This window comes from Syngnathus typhle, linkage group LG12 (assembly GCF_033458585.1).
Source record: "Syngnathus typhle isolate RoL2023-S1 ecotype Sweden linkage group LG12, RoL_Styp_1.0, whole genome shotgun sequence".
Classification (NCBI taxonomy): Eukaryota; Metazoa; Chordata; class Actinopteri; order Syngnathiformes; family Syngnathidae; genus Syngnathus; species Syngnathus typhle.
In genome coordinates, this window is record NC_083749.1 from 4457234 (window position 1) to 4477565 (window position 20332).

Here is a 20332-nt window from a genome sequence, read left to right on the forward strand (position 1 = left end):
AAAGCAGTACAAAACATTTTTGGTTGGGTAAAAATAGAATTAAAGCAGATCGCCATGCCGTCATTGTCTGATGTATTTAACTTTGCTCCATTTGTATAGTGATCTCTCTGGAGCTATTTGCCACAATACAAATATTAAAAACATATTAAAAAAGATTTGCACAGAAAATATGCCAACATAAAATGTCCTCCTTTGCAGTTATAGTAAATATTAATTCTCAAACAGAAATTATTAAATGCATTTTAAATAAAGTTTTAAAGTAATTGACAGGTGATGCTCAGCGGGGTAGGAGGTTGGGGCGAACCAATCTGCAATAGAGGGGGGATTGGGTTGTCAGGAAAATTAATTTAAAGAACCTACAGAATAGATATTCGTTGTATGAACATGTATTTTTCTGAGATATTCACATCATTATAAATAGTTTTTTCAAGGATTTTTGCATGGATTCTACCTCTTAAATATATTTTAAAATCTCACGTACCCCCCTGTAGTGCTTCCACTTGGACACGCATTTGAGAACCACTGCTCTCGACTACTGACAACACAGCTCTCAAATCCAAATAACTGTACAAATATTGTCATTTAGAGGATTAACTTTAGTCTTACCACCGTGCTATTAAGGTTTTTATCGAGGGAAAAAAAAGAAACATCAAGCCACTGTTCCATATCGACCTGCAGCTGATTCTAATTACCCTATAGTGCTTTTAAGGCGAAAGAACGTCAGTATACGACTCGCACTTCAGTCATGTTGCTTCTTCTTCATTTTGTGTTTTTGGCACTTCTGACAGCAGCAAGAGGTCGTCGAGGTAAGTGTGTTTTGCTCACTTTATTAGGTATACTTTAGCAATTTAACGTCTAATTAAACTAGAAAACAATTTTCCCCACACACTGCATCCACTGGAAGCACACCAGGTGTTTTGATAATGACGAGCTGACTTTTAATTTTATTCCGTTTAATTTGAATGTTTAATGGAGAAAGTTACGTAAAAATATTTTTCTATGCGCCCCTAGAAACGACTTTCTGATTCATAATGGGTTTGTGGAATTTGAATTAAGCAGCAAAATCCACCTCTTGTTGTTGACTGGAAATGACGTCACTTTCCGACATGTGACAGTCACATGACCAAACTCAGGTGAGCCGTGACGGTCGCTACCTGAGCTCGTAACCACTGTTATATTCACTCGACGGCAAGAGGCAGCTAACAAATATTGCTCAAATGATTCTGGTAAAATGTAGTACTGTGCAGATGTTTTTTTTTTTCTAAATTAATTGTTCACTATGAACACACAGACCTGAAGGCACCACCCACTTTATCTACTCTTAGCAAACCTTGTTTCTACATTTAAGGCCTTCCTGATCTACCTATCCTGGGCCAATGGACCTTCTCAGAGGCAAAGTCACAGGATGAAGAACTAGATTCACTTTTTAGAAAGTCTTCTGACGACGACTTGATTGTGATCGTACCTGAGAGCACAGTGATGACAGATACTGTCACTATAACACCAGACTTAAAGAACCTGATGACAACTACAAGAGAAGTTCCATTTCTCAAGGCACAAGGTAATCTTTTGGTTAACCTTCAATTTTTGGTTAAATTTGCCTGTTTTAACATTATTTTGTTGTTGCTTTGGCTGTTTCAGATGAGAGAAAATCAAGATCTACAGCGTGGAAGGTGGTTGTGGTGGTGGCCATCTTGCTGGTGTGTATAGCGGGATGTGTGAGCACTGCCTACTACCTGTATGTCTGGAGAGGTGGTCGCATGCATTATCAACCTCACAGAGTGGAGGCTTGAGTTAATAAAATTGCCTGTGTGACATTAAGTATGATCATACTACATAATCTTTTGTTTGTTGTAGAACCAACAGTTCTTCACCCTTGTAGTTTACGCTAATGACCAGCAGATGTCCCTAGTGTTCTTATTTTGTATCGCAGCAGCATGTCAGGCGCACAAACTTGACATGTGGGGGGTTACAAACAAACTCTTTTGCTTTACAATAGGTTTGAAATTAAATCTGCACTAATGCTTATGTATATAACGCCCCCCCCCCCAATTATCTATTCATATTTGATTGGCATCATGAAATTAATCCAAAAGTTAAGCAAGCAGATTCCCATCAAATCTGCCACTATATTCCCGAATCCCCCTTTAAGCAATATCAGGTGGCATTGGGGGGAGCTTGTGAATTGAATTAACGCCCCCCCCCCCTCCCCTGTGATAGATGGGCCTGTTCGCAGGGGGCTGCAAAATGGAGCCATTGTTCATGTGTCACTCCGATTGTCACGTCCCTCTATGATTGGTGCCTGCCTGGTGAAGGCCACAAGTGGATGAAAGACCTCCCTCTCTCCTCCTTATTCTTCTCACTTGTCTTTAGTGTCCCCCCCCATGTCCAAGTCCTTAATTCTATTGCTTCCACCCACCACAACTTTTTTTTATGAAGCTAGATCCACAGAAATGTGTCTTCGTACAAACAAATGTTTTTTGTTTTTCAACTCTATTCTATACACGCATATGTCAGTGTGAAGTTCTCAAGGGTGATAATCATTCATAAATAGTTCTCAGTGTTTGTTGCCTGCTGGGTTACAAGTGTTTACAAAAAGGTCCTCCTCAGGCTGCGCTGACTGAATTGGGTCAGAATTTTCTCAGTTGCCCCATCATAACAATGGAGGAAGTTGTGACATAAAAAAGCATCTAGTAGACTTATGATGTTGAATGAGGCAACAGAAATTGTATTAAAAATGCCAATGTATTTACATTTGATTTCACAATTTTTAGATAGTTAAGCCAACAAACTTACTATGTTTTATAGACTACTTCAATAAGAGATTATAGTCATACAACATCTTTAATTATGACACTGAAGACATAATGCATCATACTTTAAGATTTGTTTTCAGTAATGTGTGTGTGAGAAAAATAATTGAATTCTAGCCATCAAAATCTTGTCAGGATTATTTAGCTTGATCTTTTCTTGATATCATTAAAAAAGACAGTTTCACCAAATGATACAGATGACACAACAAATTGCATTCATTTGCCACAATGAACTGAAAGAGTAAAAATGTCAGCGTCTTAAAAATAATTAATTGGACTCAATCATTAGTTATGGTCAATTGATAGTAATTGTATTCTGCCACTATTGTGGATTCGACATTGCTCTCCTCAGACGGCTACAAACAAGTAAACACACAAACGCACAATGACCCCCCCCCCCCCTCGGACCCCTCACACTTTGAGTGAAGGACCCTGTTTGTTGAAAGGCCATTTTAAGGGCACCAACTGAAATGTTTAACGCTTGCCGGTAGATTTATGGAGGTCAGCCCAAGGCTAGGTTTTGAGAAGGAGAAGACAAGGCTGTACCTTTTGGATTGATTTCACACGCTCGGAGGAGGAGGGGGAGAAAAACACCATCATGCCACATTAAAACACAAAGGAAAACGTAGCAGGTCCGTGCGAGAAGAAGCGACGGCGCGATGGCGTCAGGGAGCATTCTGCTGATAAATAGGTCTGTGAAAGACAAAGGGGCTGGCAGACACGTGCAGGGTTGGGCATGTAGGATCCATTTCTCTGCACAGGAGAGGCGGGAAATTGCCTCCTTAAAAATGAGTATTGCTAGTATGAATGAAGCAAGATGTGATATTTGCCCCCCCCCATCCTAAATTTAGTAGAAGTATAGAAATATAGTAATAGAAGTATTTTGTCCTTTGCATTTTACATCTGGTTCGGAAGTATATGTGGGCCTATGTGACCCCCCTAAGTAGACTGAAAAAAACTCGGGCCCCTCCACCATTGAAGTTGCCTCTACCTGATATATGATAAATATGAATGATATTACAATACCAATAAAATAAAAGGATCAGAGGCTTGGAGAACACATGACTCATATCAGCAATGTTATTAAATTAATTTTGCCAATCACGGCGCCGCAATCTGGGAAGTGAGCGATGCCTTGAAAACAGCAACATGACAGTTCTTTATCATGATTTGATGCTTGACGCTTGTCATCCAGTTCTGTGTGCTCCGGCGCTCTCTCTTTGTGCCATGAATTAGAGGCAACATGAAAACGGAGCAGACCTTCAGCAATACATAATGTATGAGCCGCTCCAAGGCTCCAGCTGAATTCTGTTCAGGTGGCATCGGAGGGTGCAGCCGAGCGGAAACGTCGGCCGGTCACTTAGTGAGTGTCGTGTGTGGTAGTCTCTTCGCACGGAAGCTCGGACCATGGCGGTCCGACGTACAAGCAATGTTCATGTTGTCAAAATGCTATTTGGTTTATTAATTGTATATTTGGGTTTCACACTGGAGTTTATAGTATCATTGATTAACATCCAGTGCCGTGTAAAAGGGGGGCCAATGTGCTGGAGGTCTACCTGAGAGGTTATATAAAAATGACCCATAATTCCCCCCCCCCCCCCCCCCCCTCCAACACACTTTAAACTCAATAAAGCACAATTTTTAAAGGGTTCCTTAGCACACGTCCTCAAAAAGAAAATTCCATTGCTTATGTTCATTCATGTTTTTTGCTTTCCAGGGCCTGAACTTTTGTGGTATGTGGAAACGGACCCCCCGGAGACACCTCAAACTGTAAGTGTCAAATCCTTTTGATTTGTTACATTGTGTTTCGCATCATTTTCTGCATTATAAATAACTAAATGCTGTCGTGTTTGAATATCATACAACTTTGACAAAGCTGGGGATTGGCTGTTGAAATATGAGTAATACCGCAAATCATAGTGACAGAAGGAATCTTTTTTTTGTGAGTCGTACCTTCCTGTGTGTGCAACGAATGTAATACCTCGTCTGTCTGCTCGACCACGCCCTCTGGGAGCTATGATTCACATGCAATGACAAATCGCAGCCAAAGAAGTGACTCGATGAGACGCAATATAATCATACTTAACGTCCTTTTTATTTATTTATTTTCTTTAACAGTGACTATTTTCGTCATAGCAAATAAGCATTGTGTATCGTGTGCGGTGTTGCGGTTTGCTGCTTGGGAGTGCACACCGTGACATCTGGGTTGATTCACTCCGGCAGCGTTGTGTTGTGATGGTGCTTGTGCGGCATATTGATTTCAGCGTGACTTAGAGATGTCTTTGTAATGTGACTACACAGATGGCAAATGACTACAATAGCAGAAGAGGAATGCCGCATGTCTTTGTTGTTTTTTTTTTTCACCTTCAATTTGGAATCATGGCTAGCTGTCAATTTTGCACTTGGAATTTTATGGTGTTTATTCAGTTATTCAACTCCTCCTTTTGCGCTTTCTCTCTGTCTATATATATAAAACACACACACAATGTAACGAAAATATTTGGATGAAAACATGGATAGCTCAATGGACAATCTGTCTTAAAAAATCTAATTTGGTCCTTGCGCCGCAAGTTTGCCCACCCCTTGTAGTTTTCCAACTCATTGCATGAAGATGCTTTAGTTCAGACTAAGCGTTGAAGGAAAAAAAACAAAACAACGTAGCCACAGTGAAGTAACTGCCGACTGTAGTGGCACGCAAAGCCCCTTGCCCCAAATGCGGAGTTGTGATTATTCACTTCAGGATCCAGAAACCCGACAGGAATGACAAATAGTAAGCGCGCTGACCAAAAGCAAGGAGACGTCTACCTTAGAAAATAATAGCAACAAAGTTCGGCCCTTCTCAAGAATTACAAAACAACAACAACAACAACAACAACAAAGTTTAGACCTGCAGACGTTCCTGTGATTTAAAGTCTCTCTCTCACTCTGCCACTACTATAACTTTGCCGGCTGCCATGATGGATGAGGCGGTGTCAGCCCATGTTCATTATAATGCACACCATCTATTCTCCTCAGCCACACTCTGCCGCGCTCCAGGAAATGCCAGGGAGGTAGTAGCGCACTTGCACAAAGAGGAGCAAAGCCCTCATCAGATATCACGGCCAGACTTTGCTGCTTTGCTTTGCTGTGTGTTAACTTAGCACCCAGTGAGCCATCAATCACTGATGAAGATACCCCACTTGGATAACTGCTATTTGTGTGTGCGGTGAGGGGGGGGGGGCACAGTATGACTGATGAACACCCTTCAGTGTCCACACGAGCATATTCCCTTGAAATATGCTCGCCCTGAATCATTAATGAGCACTCCCGCAGTTAACGGTGTGCAAAAACATGAAGAGAAACACGAAGTGGGAGTGCTTCTCCTACTTCTCGTGCTCGCCACATCAATGTGATCGTCTCATTTGACTGTATCAAATACACAAATGACAACCCCTTCCGAAATGCTTAGGAATATTTAGCCTGTATTTTTATTATAAACACAAGCAATGAATTATTCTGTATTACAATAAATGTCAGGTTTACTATGCATGCATAATAATAATAATAATAATAATAATTAATAATAGAAAAATACTTAACTATAATATTTTTCATCCTCTGCCGAAAATGACGAAAATGATTGTGACTTACTAAACGGACTACTGTACATCTTTTCTTCCACACACACATTCACACACAGACGTAGTATATAGTATAGACATATCAAGTCAGCGGGGCCCTGATGAAAGGAAACGTGACATATGGAAACAGATTCACTCAAACCGATCTGAATCTCATCTATCAGCGCCAAGTGTACCAAACTGTGTGTGCCGCTATCTTCTTTTTTTTCTCCTCATAAAGCCTTTAAGGATCTATCGGACAAAAAAGGTTATCCGAATGACTTGTGGCTCATTCCTGGAGCGGAGGGATCAATAACCGCCAGGCTAAGTCCCCTGCTCATCCATCTGATGCTTATCTTTCCCCAGCAGCTTCAGGAGGAAGCGCTGGACTTTCAGCCCCCCCCCCCCCAACCCCTTTCCTCCCTTCTGTGGCACGGTTGCAACAACATGCGCTCTCATGCATGAAGCACTGTTAAATGATTCATGTCAGAACCGCACCAGTATCATCGGACGCCTTCGTTATATCACCGGAGAAGCGAGTCTGTTGCCCCCACTAAGTCGCGTGGCGCCAAAGTAAGGAATGGCCTATAAATAGCTCGGCTAGATTTACACATAAAGGTAACAGAAAGGATGGAGCGTCTGGGCTCGGAGGAAGCGATTAATTATAAAGCAGAAATCAAAACGCTGACATGTTGTGCGTGAATGATCGCACTGCTTGTCAAAAGTGTCTGAGAAAGAATGTAAATTCCCCTCCAAAGTGTCATCTTAGGAAATTTGCCACAATCGGCCTTGATCTGCCGACGCTTTTAAATGATTGTCACTTAAAATCAGATTTGAATAGCCGCTATAGTCAAGTAAAGCCTGTCTGGTTTGTCACTCACTTGATGACTAATTCAAAGGCTCGACATGTAGCTATAAAAACAATCTCTGGCGTAACAGCGTGATCATTTCCATTTCAACATATTATGCATGAAGAAAAGACATCACGGAGGGATTTCACTTTTTAATAATCATCCGATAGTTTGGTGGCATTGACGTGAGCTAACTGTACTGTTGATAGTCGGAAGCACGGGAGCGCTCTCATTACGTTCCATTACAAACACACCGACCGTAAATTTAAGATGAAATACTCCCTCAGGTCTTCACCAAGTTCGCCTCGGAGAATGCGCCGGGTATATATCAGATCTCCTCGGTAACGACGGTAGGCCAGAGAGAAGAGATTCAGCTGTTCCAGTCGATCTTCGTAGGAAAGCTGGTGAAGTTTTGCAACTGTTTTCGTACCGCGACGTTGAACTCGCTCCAGCATATCGGATTCGTACTTGGTCAATGGGAATACTGCAGGCAGTCCGTACTCAAGAATGGGACGCACGTGAGAGATAAACAGGGGTCTGAAAATCGCAGGAGTCATACGGGCAAAAGACCGTCTGATGGATCCAAACATCCTGGTGGCAGCGGTGACCTTCTTCGTGGTGTCAAGACTAGTCTTTAGGTCTGACGACACTATGACACCAAGGTCCTTCTCACTTGTGGTGTTTTTAAGGAGATATCCTCCAATATGGTACGCCCCGAGTGGATTCTGAGTTCCCATGGAGAGCACTGAACATTTGGCATGGTTTATTGGAAGCAGCCATTTTTCCGTCCAACTTTGGAGCCTATCTAACACGTCTTGGAAACGGTCAGCATCCTCGACGCTAGTAACTTCAGCCCAAAGTTTTAAATCATCCGCGTACAGTAAACACTCAATGTTCAGTTCTTGCGGGAGATCGTTGACATAGAGCTTGAAGAGTTCGGGTCCAAGGACCCGAGCGAATCATGTATCACAGCCCAGTCAGAGGAAAGTTTCAAGAGAAGTATTGACGCAGTGTTTAAAGTCTGAAAGGTGATGCTTGGTAGCATCCCTTCAACGTCCGGGAAGTGAAGGAGCTGACAAGGGATTCTTCCCTCTGCTTTCTACCTCTCAATGAAGTACAATGAATGAAGTAAAGCGGTATGATAAGTGCTCCTAATAAATGATTAAATAGGGAGCACATATTGGATGGAAAGACTCCATTTGCGTCGAGAAACTGTTGTTTCCTTATACATATATGTATATGTTTGTGTAAATATATACACGTGTTTATATATGTCTATATATGTATGTATATATAAACACGTGTGTATATGTATATTTGTATATTTATGTATATACATAATAATATATAAGATATATGTATGATATAATATATACTTTTTTTTATATTCAAGATAAGACTTTGGATGAAAAGAAATTTATTTTTCAGGAAACAGTTTAATTTATCGAGGTAAAAGTCATAATATAACAATATCAGGTGCATATTTTTGATACATTTAACATGAGTAGTATTATAATTATTACTATTTCTTGTTATTATCAATCCATTATCCGAACATTATCCTTATTATTATTATTATTATTGAATGTGCTACATTCAGTCCGCTGCTGTACACCACTTGCATTATGCAAACATGCATGTAAAGACAGCAGCGCAAATATGTATATTGTATCAAATTACTATTTATACTCGAGAAGGTGACACACACAGTGGCTCTTTGCAGCTGTGCAAGATGTAATCCCACACTTGGATCACGTGGGTCGCTTGTGTGCGCGTGCGTGTCGTGGGTGGGGGTGATTGTGGGGTGGGGGTGATCGGGTAGGGGGGGGGGTGGTCAAATGGGAAAGGCGAGTCTCTTGTTGTGCGACGACCGCCATTACATTGCCGCGCGTAAGGGGGGGCGGGCGAGCGTGTGTTGGGGGGGGGGGGGTTGTCTTGGATGTTACGTTGAACGAGCGTGCGCGCGCAGACCCCACGAACGCCCCCCCCCCTTACCCTCCACACCAGCACCTCTTATTTACCAACCTCAATGACATGATCACATAGCGAGGACGCCAAATCCACGCGAGAGCGAGCATTTTTCTACTCACGCGCACACACAATAAAACGTGCAAGAAATCGGTGCTTTTTCTTGGCGTGCGCTTTGCATGTGCGTGAGTGCGCACGCGTGCGTGTGTGTGTGCGGCAGCGAGAGGACGTGTCGTAATGATATAAAACTGAAAGGAAGGAAGGAAGGATTTTTTTTCACGCGCACACACAGAAGGCTGCTTGTCGCTTTCCTGCCGCTGGAGTAAGAATAGTTTCTCTCCGTTTTCGGACGATCGTGGATTGTGCCCCACTTTTGTCCCCTCAGGAAGAGTCGAGGGGACGCGAGGAAGCGCCGTTTGGGATTGTTGCTGCTGTTTCTTTTTTCATCTGGAAGAGAATCTCCATCGGTTTCCTCAATAGAGAAGCAACAGAGGGATTAAAACATTCCTGGCCGGGTTACATTGTGCGCTGTGCTAAGAAAGGCGGCTATAAATAGCCCCCTGCGCGATTCTCATAAACTATCACAAGTGGTGCATGGGATCGTGAAGAATCACACGCGTGTAAAAATCACACTTGTGTTTGTTTTGTGGGGTGTTTTTTCCCTTGAATCCAGAAGTTTTTCCCCCCTCTTTTTTTTGGGCGTGCGTGCGTGCGGTCGTCGGTGCGTTGCGGCGATGGATTATTATTCCGATTATCACTACGATGTTCGTCTCAGACTGATCTTCTCCAAATGGCGTGGCTGTGTCCGCCTGACCTGGATTGGAATCGTGTTTTGATCCCCTTGTGTGGATTATTTTCAATTTGACCATGGGCTCATCGTGCACTTCTTCTCTGTGAATACGCCCCATTATTTGCTTCTCTTATTTATCCGGACCTCTTGTGAGGTTTTACGATCGTCCCCCTCCCCTTCTCCTCGCTGTGTGTTTGTGTGGAGTGGACCCCACTTCAGGGACGGGACCCCCACTCTATGTGTCAGCCCCTTGGGGTGTTGATGTAGGATTTCGACATGCCTAACGCTGAGGAGGCAAAGCTGGGAGCATTATGACGACAACGACGAACTGGGTGGCGAACGGGGCAAGCCTTGAGGACTGCCACTCCAACATCTTCTCCCTGGTAGGACATGCAAACAATTGATTGGCTCGCTTTAGGACGCAAAGTTCCACCCGAAATGTCGTGATTGCAAAAGATTGGCTTTATCTTCCAAGATGAATTCATAATCGTTTGAACCCTCGTGGTGTCCTGGAGGTGCCCCTTGTGATGGCCCCTGGTACCCCCAAAAATCCAGCTATAGCAGTGGAATTTTTTTTATATATTTCCCCCATATATATAATACAGTGCTGAGCATAAATAAAAAAAAAAAAAAAAAAGGTATAACTTGAAATTACTTTAAACGCCATGGTAGCTCCTAGGGTACCTCACTGACAAACAATAATTTTGATATACAATGCACAGCGAATTATGAAGAACCCAAAATGGATTGACATTTTACCGGGGGTGACCCTTCCTATTTATTTGATCCCTAGCACCTCAGAAATCCTACTACAGCCCTGCAAAATTATATTTTGACATATAATACGGATATGAACATAGTCTAAATCAAAGAATAATTTGACACCTTATAATCATGATTTGGTTTTATATACAATACAGAGAAAGGAATAAAAAATGGAGTCCTGGGGGGATGCCCCTTCTTTCTGTACCGCCCCCCAAACCACATGACGTTTACTGGACAGTATTATGGATCCTGCACCCATAAAACCGCTGGGTCAGAAATGACCTAAATATTTGTGTAACCCTTTGTGTCCCTAAACTGGACCAACCCAGTGAGTAGTTTTTGTAGACCAGCTGGGCTGGGTTATGGGTGTGACCCTGCTCGTTGGGGTGGGATTGTATTCCACGAAATGGGTTCAATTGGACTTTGCTGCAGGGTTAATCCAACGTGACCCCCTCCGAAAATGGTCCAAAGTGTAATTGGTTCTAATTGATAATTATTTCATCGGTCAATTTGTTGAATTTAGCAGTGTATTCATTGAATTAAGTTTTAACCCCCTTTGTGATCTAATGTGAGCACTGCTGTACAGCCTTAAAAATGCAGGCTAAAAAAATGTCCCAAAAAAAAATTGGACTGACCCTACTACTTGGATCAATTGAACCTTTTTTATTTTTTTGCATCTAACTCAATTTACAAAAATTGCAGAAAGTTTTTTTTGTTTAATCCAAATTTAGATATGTTTGACCCTGGAGTTTTAAGAGTGTATGATTAGTCCATCCTTCATCACAGCAAGTTGAAATCTTAACTGCATTTGATGATTCACTTTCTGGCATATGTCAAAGATGACAGTCTGAATGAATTATGAAAACCTGAGCGCTTTCACATGCCAGATATTGACGCTCACTTTTGATGGTCCCGGAGGCGTTCATTAAACAACGTTTCTTTCTTTCTTTTTTTGGTCGCAGAATGCCACTGGGGAGGGCTCTTTCTAATCCAATTTTTGTAAGCCAGTCATTATACAAACAACAGCAAGAACAATACAAAATTGGAAATACCTGATTGAGTGCATACACCGCTGTCAACCTTATTAATAAACATGTTATTCAATTAATAATGCACAGGCACGATAGGGGCGATATATTCATTAGAGTCCAAGAGCATCATCAATAAGTAAAGCTTAGCATGTGAGGCTAAAAACGCTTATAATGGAGTAAAACATGCTCATGTGGAGGGTGAAGGACCCCCCCCCCTCCACCACCACAGCATCATCCCCTTTTTAAATAAATCCTCTCAGTCTCCAGTGCCGAACGGCGGATGCCCCTCAAATATTTCTCCCAGGCATAATGATTTGCTCATCTTCAATATTGTAATGTGTCAAGCTACACAAACGGCTTACCAGCTCATAAATCACAGCACGGTGCCAGGCGAGGAGCAGTCGAAAGCTTTTTGCTCCTCCTCCTCCTCCTCCTCCTCCTCCTCCTCCTCCCATCAACCTTCCAGATAAAAGCTGATAAAATGTTAATGTTGCCCTCACAAAGATTGGCTGAAAGGAATTTTCTGACAGGCGGCGACACGCACGGCAGATAGGCTTTGAGGTGAAATTTGGTGACTTTGTCAGGAGGCCAGTGCCGTGTTTGGCACCACCTACCTCCCCCTCAAACCCCCTTTAAAAAAAAAAAAAAAAAAAAAAAAAAGCAGCATTTTAACTGTCCAACTCCCGAGTGCAGCCAAGTGGAAAGGCATGCGGTAGATTGGAGCTCCTGCTTTGGCTTCAGACGACAACATCCAAGTCTTTCGGCTGGTGACCATCAAAGTCGTAGGCCCGGGACCTGAGCGGGGGTCATAGGCCGATTGTGCTTTGAGAGGTTAAGAGGTCCAGTGGCTACCAAAGTGCCGGCCATAAGGTCTCGCTGATGGCTTTGCTCTTGCAATGTTGGTGGACGTAATATTCCTTGTTGTTGAGTCGTCACCGCAGTGTCTCATACTAATGTTATAGAAATATGTATATTCATTATTTTCTTTGTTTTGCACCGTTGGGTAACATTTCAGTCACCTTATTTGGCCCCACCTTGTGTCACAGTGCAACCACAATACTTACCTGTCAAAACAAAGCATTGTCATCATAGATGAGTTTGCAAGATTCAATTGTGCAAGCGCAATCTCGGCAAGTGATGCGACGCTAACAAACGAAGCGCGCGGTTCAGAAACGACGAACCAGAAGTTGACTGACTGCACATGTGATTGAGCTGTGGTCATTTCCTGCCTTTTCTTTTGCAATCACTTTGCTATTTTTTGAACTTTTGTTTGGAAAGAAGCGGTGATGAATGAGATATTGTACCTTAAAAAGATCCTTTCGGTTTCTGATGACTCCCACCTTTTTTTTTTTTTTAAAGCCACTTTTTTGTTTCAAAAGTACTTTTAAAATTAGCATCGTCAGTTATTAAAAAAAATAAAATAAAATTTGGGTCCCACCTGATCTGCAATAATATTTTTTTTTTGGAGACAGAATGAAACTTTCGCCACCTCTATTCCGATATAAAAAAGTAGTTTAGTGGAGCTCTTCTTTTTTTTTTTTTTTTTTTTAGTACCAACTGGGCATTACTTGACCTATGTTGGAACATAAAAAAGGTCTTGGCTAAGCAGTCTGACAACCTGTTTTACTGCATTCCTCCATGCGCTAACCTTGTCCCTCTCACTGATTTACTGCACCTCGCATCATTATCACGAAAAAAAAGAAGAAGTATAGGGAGCGAAAACAAGAGGAAGATGTGATGGCACTTCACAAGGCGCCTGACCGTCATGAGCCGTCCATCAACGACGACGCATCGGTGCAGCACGTATAACCGCAAAACAACTATGCCGCGTTCCCGTGATTCTCCATCTGTGACGGGACGCAAACGAGCCCCGTGTAGGACGTGAGCTGGCTGGCGACGGAGGAGGGGAAAGGGCGGAGGACGAGACGAAGGGTGGGGGAATGTTTTTTAGCTCTGACACAGAGGAAAAAAAAGAGAGCGAGAGAGAGAGTGAGCAGGGCTGAGGGACTGCAGTGGAATCTGTTTTCATTTTAGGAAAGTATTATGACTGATGTGCATTTCCTGACTGCTGGCCTCAGCCCCCGTTTGAGCGAGCGAGCGAGTCAGACGGAGGGAGAGAAAATTAAAGAGCGAAGGAGCATAATGAGAAGGGAGGGTGCAGAGGCAGCGAGAACAGTCATCTGGCTGTGGACATGTGCAGCTTATTGTAACAGTGACTCAAGCTAAGCAAAGGCAGAGACTATAAAAAAAGAAAAGCAACACTCAGGAAGCCTCCAGCGTGTTCTTTGTACACTCGCCGGCCACTAAATTAGGTACACCTGCACAATCTAAAGCAAATTTCAACCCCTTCTTGAGCCAAGGCACGTATGTAATTACTGTAGGATTTGTGTTGGATGTGTGCCTTTAAGGGGCGTGGCCTCATGAGTCATGGCAGTTCCTGGCGCATATTCTCAATTTGTAGTTTTGCGTTTGACTCTGGGTCAGAGACTGTGGCTCTCCTTGCCCACATGCCGGGGCATTAAAATACAGTGGCCCCTTATTATTGATCATAGAATAACAAAATTCCCTCAAGTCATAAAAAATCAATTATTTTTGTCAAACGATAGGGGGGAAAAAGTGGATAGGTGAATCATTTTTAGATATTGGCTCGCTCTTCATGTGCAGGTGGTCATAACGTTGTGTCCGTACCCCCGGAGACAACCTTCAAACATTCGTCGTGTAGCGCGCACATAAACACGACGGAGATTGAAGGCACCCACATGGCCACGCAAGTATGCAGTATGTATCTCATATTGGAAACGCACTAAATCTGCCAGCTACACTTGCACATGCACACAGTATATATGTTTTATGGACTTGAAGGGACGCTGGAGGGGAGGGGGGGGTTGTGAAAACATCCCCGCCAAGGACGCCAGCTTGTGCAAACACAGGTAGAATGCCGACTCTTTAATTAGAGGACGTCTTGCGTCCCCCCTCAACGGGCGAGGAGTGCACCACTGGTAATTAAAGTGTCCTCGAGTGGAGGTCTAATGTGATCAACTAAGAGCCGCTCATTAGCACAAACTGTATTCCAATAGAGATCCCGCCTTTATAATAATGATGTGATGGTCCGGCCCAGAAATAAAGTGCTAAGCTATGCAGCTGTGGGAGCGCCATTAAGCGCGGCGTCTTGATTTATAGCGGACGAGGCGCGGCGGCTTGTAAGGAGACGCAGGTGATCAGCAGCGGTGTCTTTTTAGCACCAGGTTGTTTGTGTTTGCCTTTTTATTAATAGGACTCGCACGGATAAGCACGGGAGAGTGTCGACCGGCAAAGTTTCAAGTCAGACAAGCGAGAGAGTGCATTGTATTTCGAGAATTTTCACAGTTCGGCAATGGTGGATTCACATTTGAGGATTTCTTTTCATTATTTAAAAAACATTGAAATTTTGTATTTAAAATTAGTTTTTTGTATTTACTATATTGCTTTTCCAGGAGCCAAAAAATGGCCAATTTCTGCAGATTTAATTCCTTTTTACGCATTAAAACTGTACAATACATCCAAACATACTTCCATTAAAATATATGTCCACCACCTCCAAAAAAACATCAATTTTTTGCCGATTTTCAGTTGTAAAGAAAAAAATACTATAGGACAAAATATTGCAAAACAGTCAAATTTTCTGCCTGCAATTCATTCATTCTTCATTGTAGTAAGCGTTAAGGAGCTATTGGAAACTCAATCGTTTGGGGGCAGACAAATCCATTTCGGCGACCTTTAAATAAGGACACGACCAGTCCAGCTTTTCCGATTCCCTCCCGCGACTCTTCTCTAGCGCACCCATCTGGTCACTTCCCGTTGGCCCGAGCGCCGTTTTTTTTTGCCGACTGTTGACAGCGAGCGTCGGCTTCACCTTGAGTGCGTGTGGTGGTGCCTCCCACTAATCTGGCCCCGTCACTTCTACCAAAGCCTTTGTCATCACCGTGGGACTTGACCCAGGCCACGACTGGCTCATGGTAGTGACAAGTGACAACTTACAAATATTAAAGTACTTAAATATTTCTTTCTGGTGACTCTGCATGAATCAAATTTATTCTGATTTTAGCTGGATGTCAGTTCTCAGCTAGGTGCTTTTTACCTTGGCCATGGTGGTTAGTTTTATTGCTCTTTATTTGCCAAATGACATTTTTGGATGGAGAACCAGTAGAAAATGTGAATCCAGGAATGCATTTTGGATATTTTAATCGCTTGTCCACAGGCTTTTGTTTGTTTGCATGTGTAATTTTAAGCTCGGTGGTCGTTTTTGCGGAGTGCCTCACTTGTAAGTTTTGAATCACAGAGGTGAAGAACTGATCTTGCAGAAAGAGGGGAAGGGATGCAACCACCGCTGGCTTGCCGAGTTGGTAAACGCGACTAGACGGGGGCAGGGGCATTCGGAGTTCTGTGGCCCGAGTGTCAAATATGTAAGTCCCGCGGTGCCAGCTGTGTTCTATTCTTAGCGCCCGCTAGCGTTGGAGCATGTGCGCCGGGCGACAGGAGGCTGAGCGGGAACGCCGGGTTGGCAGCGAGCGCCGCTAGCTGGCTCCTGGAAAGTTAGCTTGGCAGACGAGCAAAAGACTGGCAGATAGAGTCCTGGATGGTTAGATTAAACACATCATTGTCACGCCGCCGCAGCCTCCGCCGCCCGCCGCTCTTATTTATGACGAATTTAGCTGTTATGTTGCATCAGGGGGATGTTCTTGTTATCTCGGGCAGAGACGCTCCATCTGGCTCAGACGCATCTTCACGCATTATTCTGCCTTCCAATACATTTTCCGCTTTACTTCTGGCAAGCGTGTTACACTTTCATCTCGGTGGGGTTGCTCCTGCGCAACTTCCTGTCGACACTTTTCTAACCGCAGTCTTCATCAGCAAATGATGTTTCCATTACGTTTTTTTTTGTTGGGGGTGTCCAAATTTCCAAAAAATCTTTTCTTATCGTTTTCTTTCAGACCGGGAGCTGTAATTTCCAATCAGCTTTGATTTAAATCTGACACTGAGCATTTAGTACCACTTATACTTAACCTTGAAAATCCCATTTAAAACGCTGATAATCTCAATCCCCAGATCAGGTTGTAATTTGTTGTTCTTATGTGCCTGAAAACACGAGGCAGTTTGCTTCTTCTTCTTGTGTGTGTGGAAAGCAAAACTATAAAAATGTTCATTCATATGGTCAGTATCTCGTAAAAACTGATGTAAACATCCAAACGAGCAGCATTTTTATTTTTTGTGTTAGTGCTCAGTACAAAGCAAAGTACAAACCGCGCGCTTAGTCATTGATTTCGCAGGTGACAAATGTTCAAGCCTCGGTCGAGGCGTCTTTATCTTCGGCCCGATCTTTTAACGACGGAAGCCGCAGCGACAAAGAGAATGAACTTTATTTAAGGGATGTATTCGCGAGCTTGTAAATGGCCACATATTTCCTGCTACCCAAACGGCTCTGCCGGTATCCCACTTGGCCGCCGTCCAGAGCCCACTTAGGTTAAAAGGGCTCCTTTTAGATCCGGCGAACAAGAGAAGGAGAGAGAGAGAGACAACACGGTGTTGTCTGCTCGCCTCTGCAAATTCTAATGATCATCATGTGCTCGTGTTCCGCCGAGAGATTATCTGTGACCAATCAGAAGGCTACTTGAGAAGAACAAACACGTGTGCTGACTGTTGATTCACAGAGTTGGCGTTGCATCGATTCTCCTTCGCGCTCATCTCGAATTAGCGCCGTGATTCTTTTGTGTGTGTGTGTTTTTTTTTTAATGGAAATGTGTACAGGTCAATTTCACTCCTGGCTTGCGTGTAAACGGTGAGCCTTACGTAAGACTGAGCTGAACGCCGTACAATTTAGGGGACTGTTGAGTAAACAGCAGATTAGAGAGACAGCCGCAAGTCTGAACCTGCCCAGGTGCGATCCAGGTTCAGATCCAGGTCGGTGGCATGGCCGTGACTACTTCCTGTCCGCGACCGCTTTCTCTCTCTCTCTCGCCACGCTTGCTCTGTTGAAAAGAGGAAAAAAAAAAATCAATGCAGCAGACTGCAAGCAAAATGAGATGTTTCATAGCACTTATGCTCCATTTAGCCAATTGGGGGAACAATAACACTATTTGCTACTCGTAGGCACTGACGCCTCCACGCAGGGCCGATCAGCGAAGCACAGTGGTGAATCATTCCTTTCTCGTTTTCCATCACTTATTAAGAAATTACGCAGACGGGGCGTTCCAATGTACAATGCAAAATCTGAACTGTTAAGTTTGTTTCAAGGTATGAATTTAATCTGCTTTTTGGTGGTACTAAGTTGATAACAAAATTTGTTACAGTACAAATTCAACAAGTCCTAAATGGATCTAACCATTTTGTCTTTGCCACATTTCCTGTGCTGTCTTTTGTACAGGATGAACAAAGTGTGTCATTAAGAGTGTCATGTTGCAGTGTTTTGAGTGTGACGCCGTTGTTAGTCAAGTAACTGTTAATTGGTTGGATGCGCGCTCCGCTTTTGTCGCACCTCCAATAAAGATGAAAACCCGAAAGAACAAGAATATTATGAGTCTCACCCACTCGCTAATTAATTTGTCCCCTAAAGCAGTCTCTTTAAAAAAAGAAAAAGAAAAAAGTTGGCCAAGAAAATGGACTAATATTCCAACATCCGTATCATCTGCGTGTGGAAAAATATCAAACGAAAAGAACAGAGCCGCTAGTTTTAGACACAAAAAGCAATACGAAAATAGATACAAAGAATATTTTGTTCTTGCTTCATCTTTTCCTTTGTTTGCGCGAGAGAAAAATCCTGCAGCTGTTGTATGTTGCTTAGCAACAGTTTTTGTGCTTCTGTGTCTTCCTTGGCTTTTCCGCACGTCTTTGTCTTGACTTCATGTCTGCGCGTCTCGTCACACTTAATTAAGTCAGAGACACCAGTGAGGCCGACTGGTTTATTTATTTGCGCCTTAATTATTTAGGCTAAGCAGGATTCGCCCTTTTCCGAGCGTCCCGCCACGTTTTGACAGCAGTCGGACGCGGGCTTTGTGTGTCGTTATTTGCGCCCGAGCGGCCCGGATGATGTCTTGCGCCCTCCCGTTGCCCGCCTCTTTGTGTCAGGTGAGGAGCGGCGGCGGTGGAGGCTGGCTGCCGCGTGATTGGCAGCTCTATCTGTCACTCAGCCCTGGGGACCCTGGCTGCTCTAATTAGGTCACTTGGCTTGCTCACCTCCCGGGGCCGCGTGCTACAGCACAACGCAGATCAAATGACGCTGCCTTGTGTTGTGGGCTTGGGCGAAGGTGGCGGCACAAAGCGAAGGAAAAGCATCTGTTTAGTGCCTGCAGCCCCGCGGGCCGCTTTCCGAAAGCCCCCCCCCCCCAACTCCCTCCGCACCTGTTTGCCACATTTGGGTCGCTCCATGCGCTCCTTCACTAGTGCAGTAAAACACGTTGCTCTTCAGACGCCCGAGGGGTGGGTTAATTTGATTTTGCAGGGCTAATTGATGAAAGTGGGCGTCGTCGCCTGCTTTTTTTTCTTTTCTTTCTTTCAATTGCTCGTTTGTTTTTTTCTCTACACTTTTAACTAACTGCTGTGTCAAAAGTAAAGTAAATAGTTAACTCAGAAAGCCTAAGATGGCCGGGTCAAGATTTTGATCCAAAAACGACCCATCCTGAGCTACAAAATAAATTATATTCTATGATGGATTGTAAATAACCCAACATGGGTCTATTTTTTTCAAGCCACAGTTTTAAAGTGTATGAATGACTTGTTTGATTGTTTACAATCCTGACTGCGAGGCACCGCCGTACTTAACCGCCGTGACTTATTCAACACGACTTCAACCTCTCCTCCCCGCTCGCTGACTGACGGAGATAACTTGTGACAAAAGCGGCGTGTCGCGCGCGCCACGTGAGCGAAGCCCCAATATTGGCAGCTCGTCAAGCGTCCCAGCCGATTGGAAGTTGATGAGAAAGCGATGCCACTCGGCCAGAACAAGTGTCTCACTTGTGCCCGACGAGGTAAAACTGCTGATACAAGCCGTCTCTCAATTGCCCAAAGGGCCTCCTTTGTCAGCCCATCAGCTCGCAAGGCTCTCCAAAGCCTCGTGTGAGGAGCGAGAGAGCAACAAAGTGTCATTGCTCTTGGATGGCGTATTTGCAAAGTCCGTGTCAGCTTTGATGGAACTGCCCACTTTACGCATTAGCCACAATTATACAAGACCGCTAAAAGCTACAAGCCTAATATTCTTTTTTCTCTGCTTCTTTTTAAACACAAACGGTTTGAAGTGGCTAAGAATACGTTTCATACGGTAATTAAGACATTGAACGCAACAACGATAAAATGAACTGTTTTCACTTGCTCCCGGGCTCCCCATCCTAGTTGTTTTATTTTTCGAGTATTTTACAATTATTGATGTCCAAAAGATTGTAAAAATGCTGGGCTGCTCAGGGAAGATATTTTTTTTTTACCCGCACGGGACCGCCAAGGCCAAGGCAACCATCAAATTCGATTTAAAAAATTGGTTAAAATGTTG

At 43.5% G+C, this 20332-nt stretch overlaps 1 protein-coding gene across 6 annotated transcripts in view; it reads left to right on the top strand.

Moving 5' to 3' along the window:
• Positions 1 to 620: 620 nt before the first annotated feature.
• Positions 621 to 20332, top strand: part of LOC133163722 (mediator of RNA polymerase II transcription subunit 13-like) — a 62827-nt gene continuing 43115 nt past the window's right edge. For 2 of the 6 annotated variants that reach the window (XM_061293912.1, XM_061293915.1), the window contains exon 1: positions 9311 to 10404. In XM_061293912.1, the coding sequence (XP_061149896.1) occupies positions 10333 to 10404 (72 nt within the window). In that variant the 5' untranslated portion in view covers positions 9311 to 10332. Of the gene's footprint in view, positions 807 to 1150; positions 1227 to 1348; positions 1562 to 1641; positions 1701 to 4530; positions 4584 to 9309; positions 10405 to 20332 lie in introns of those variants that run through there. The other 4 variants (XM_061293916.1, XM_061293917.1, XM_061293913.1 and 1 more) reach the window with 4 other exon arrangements.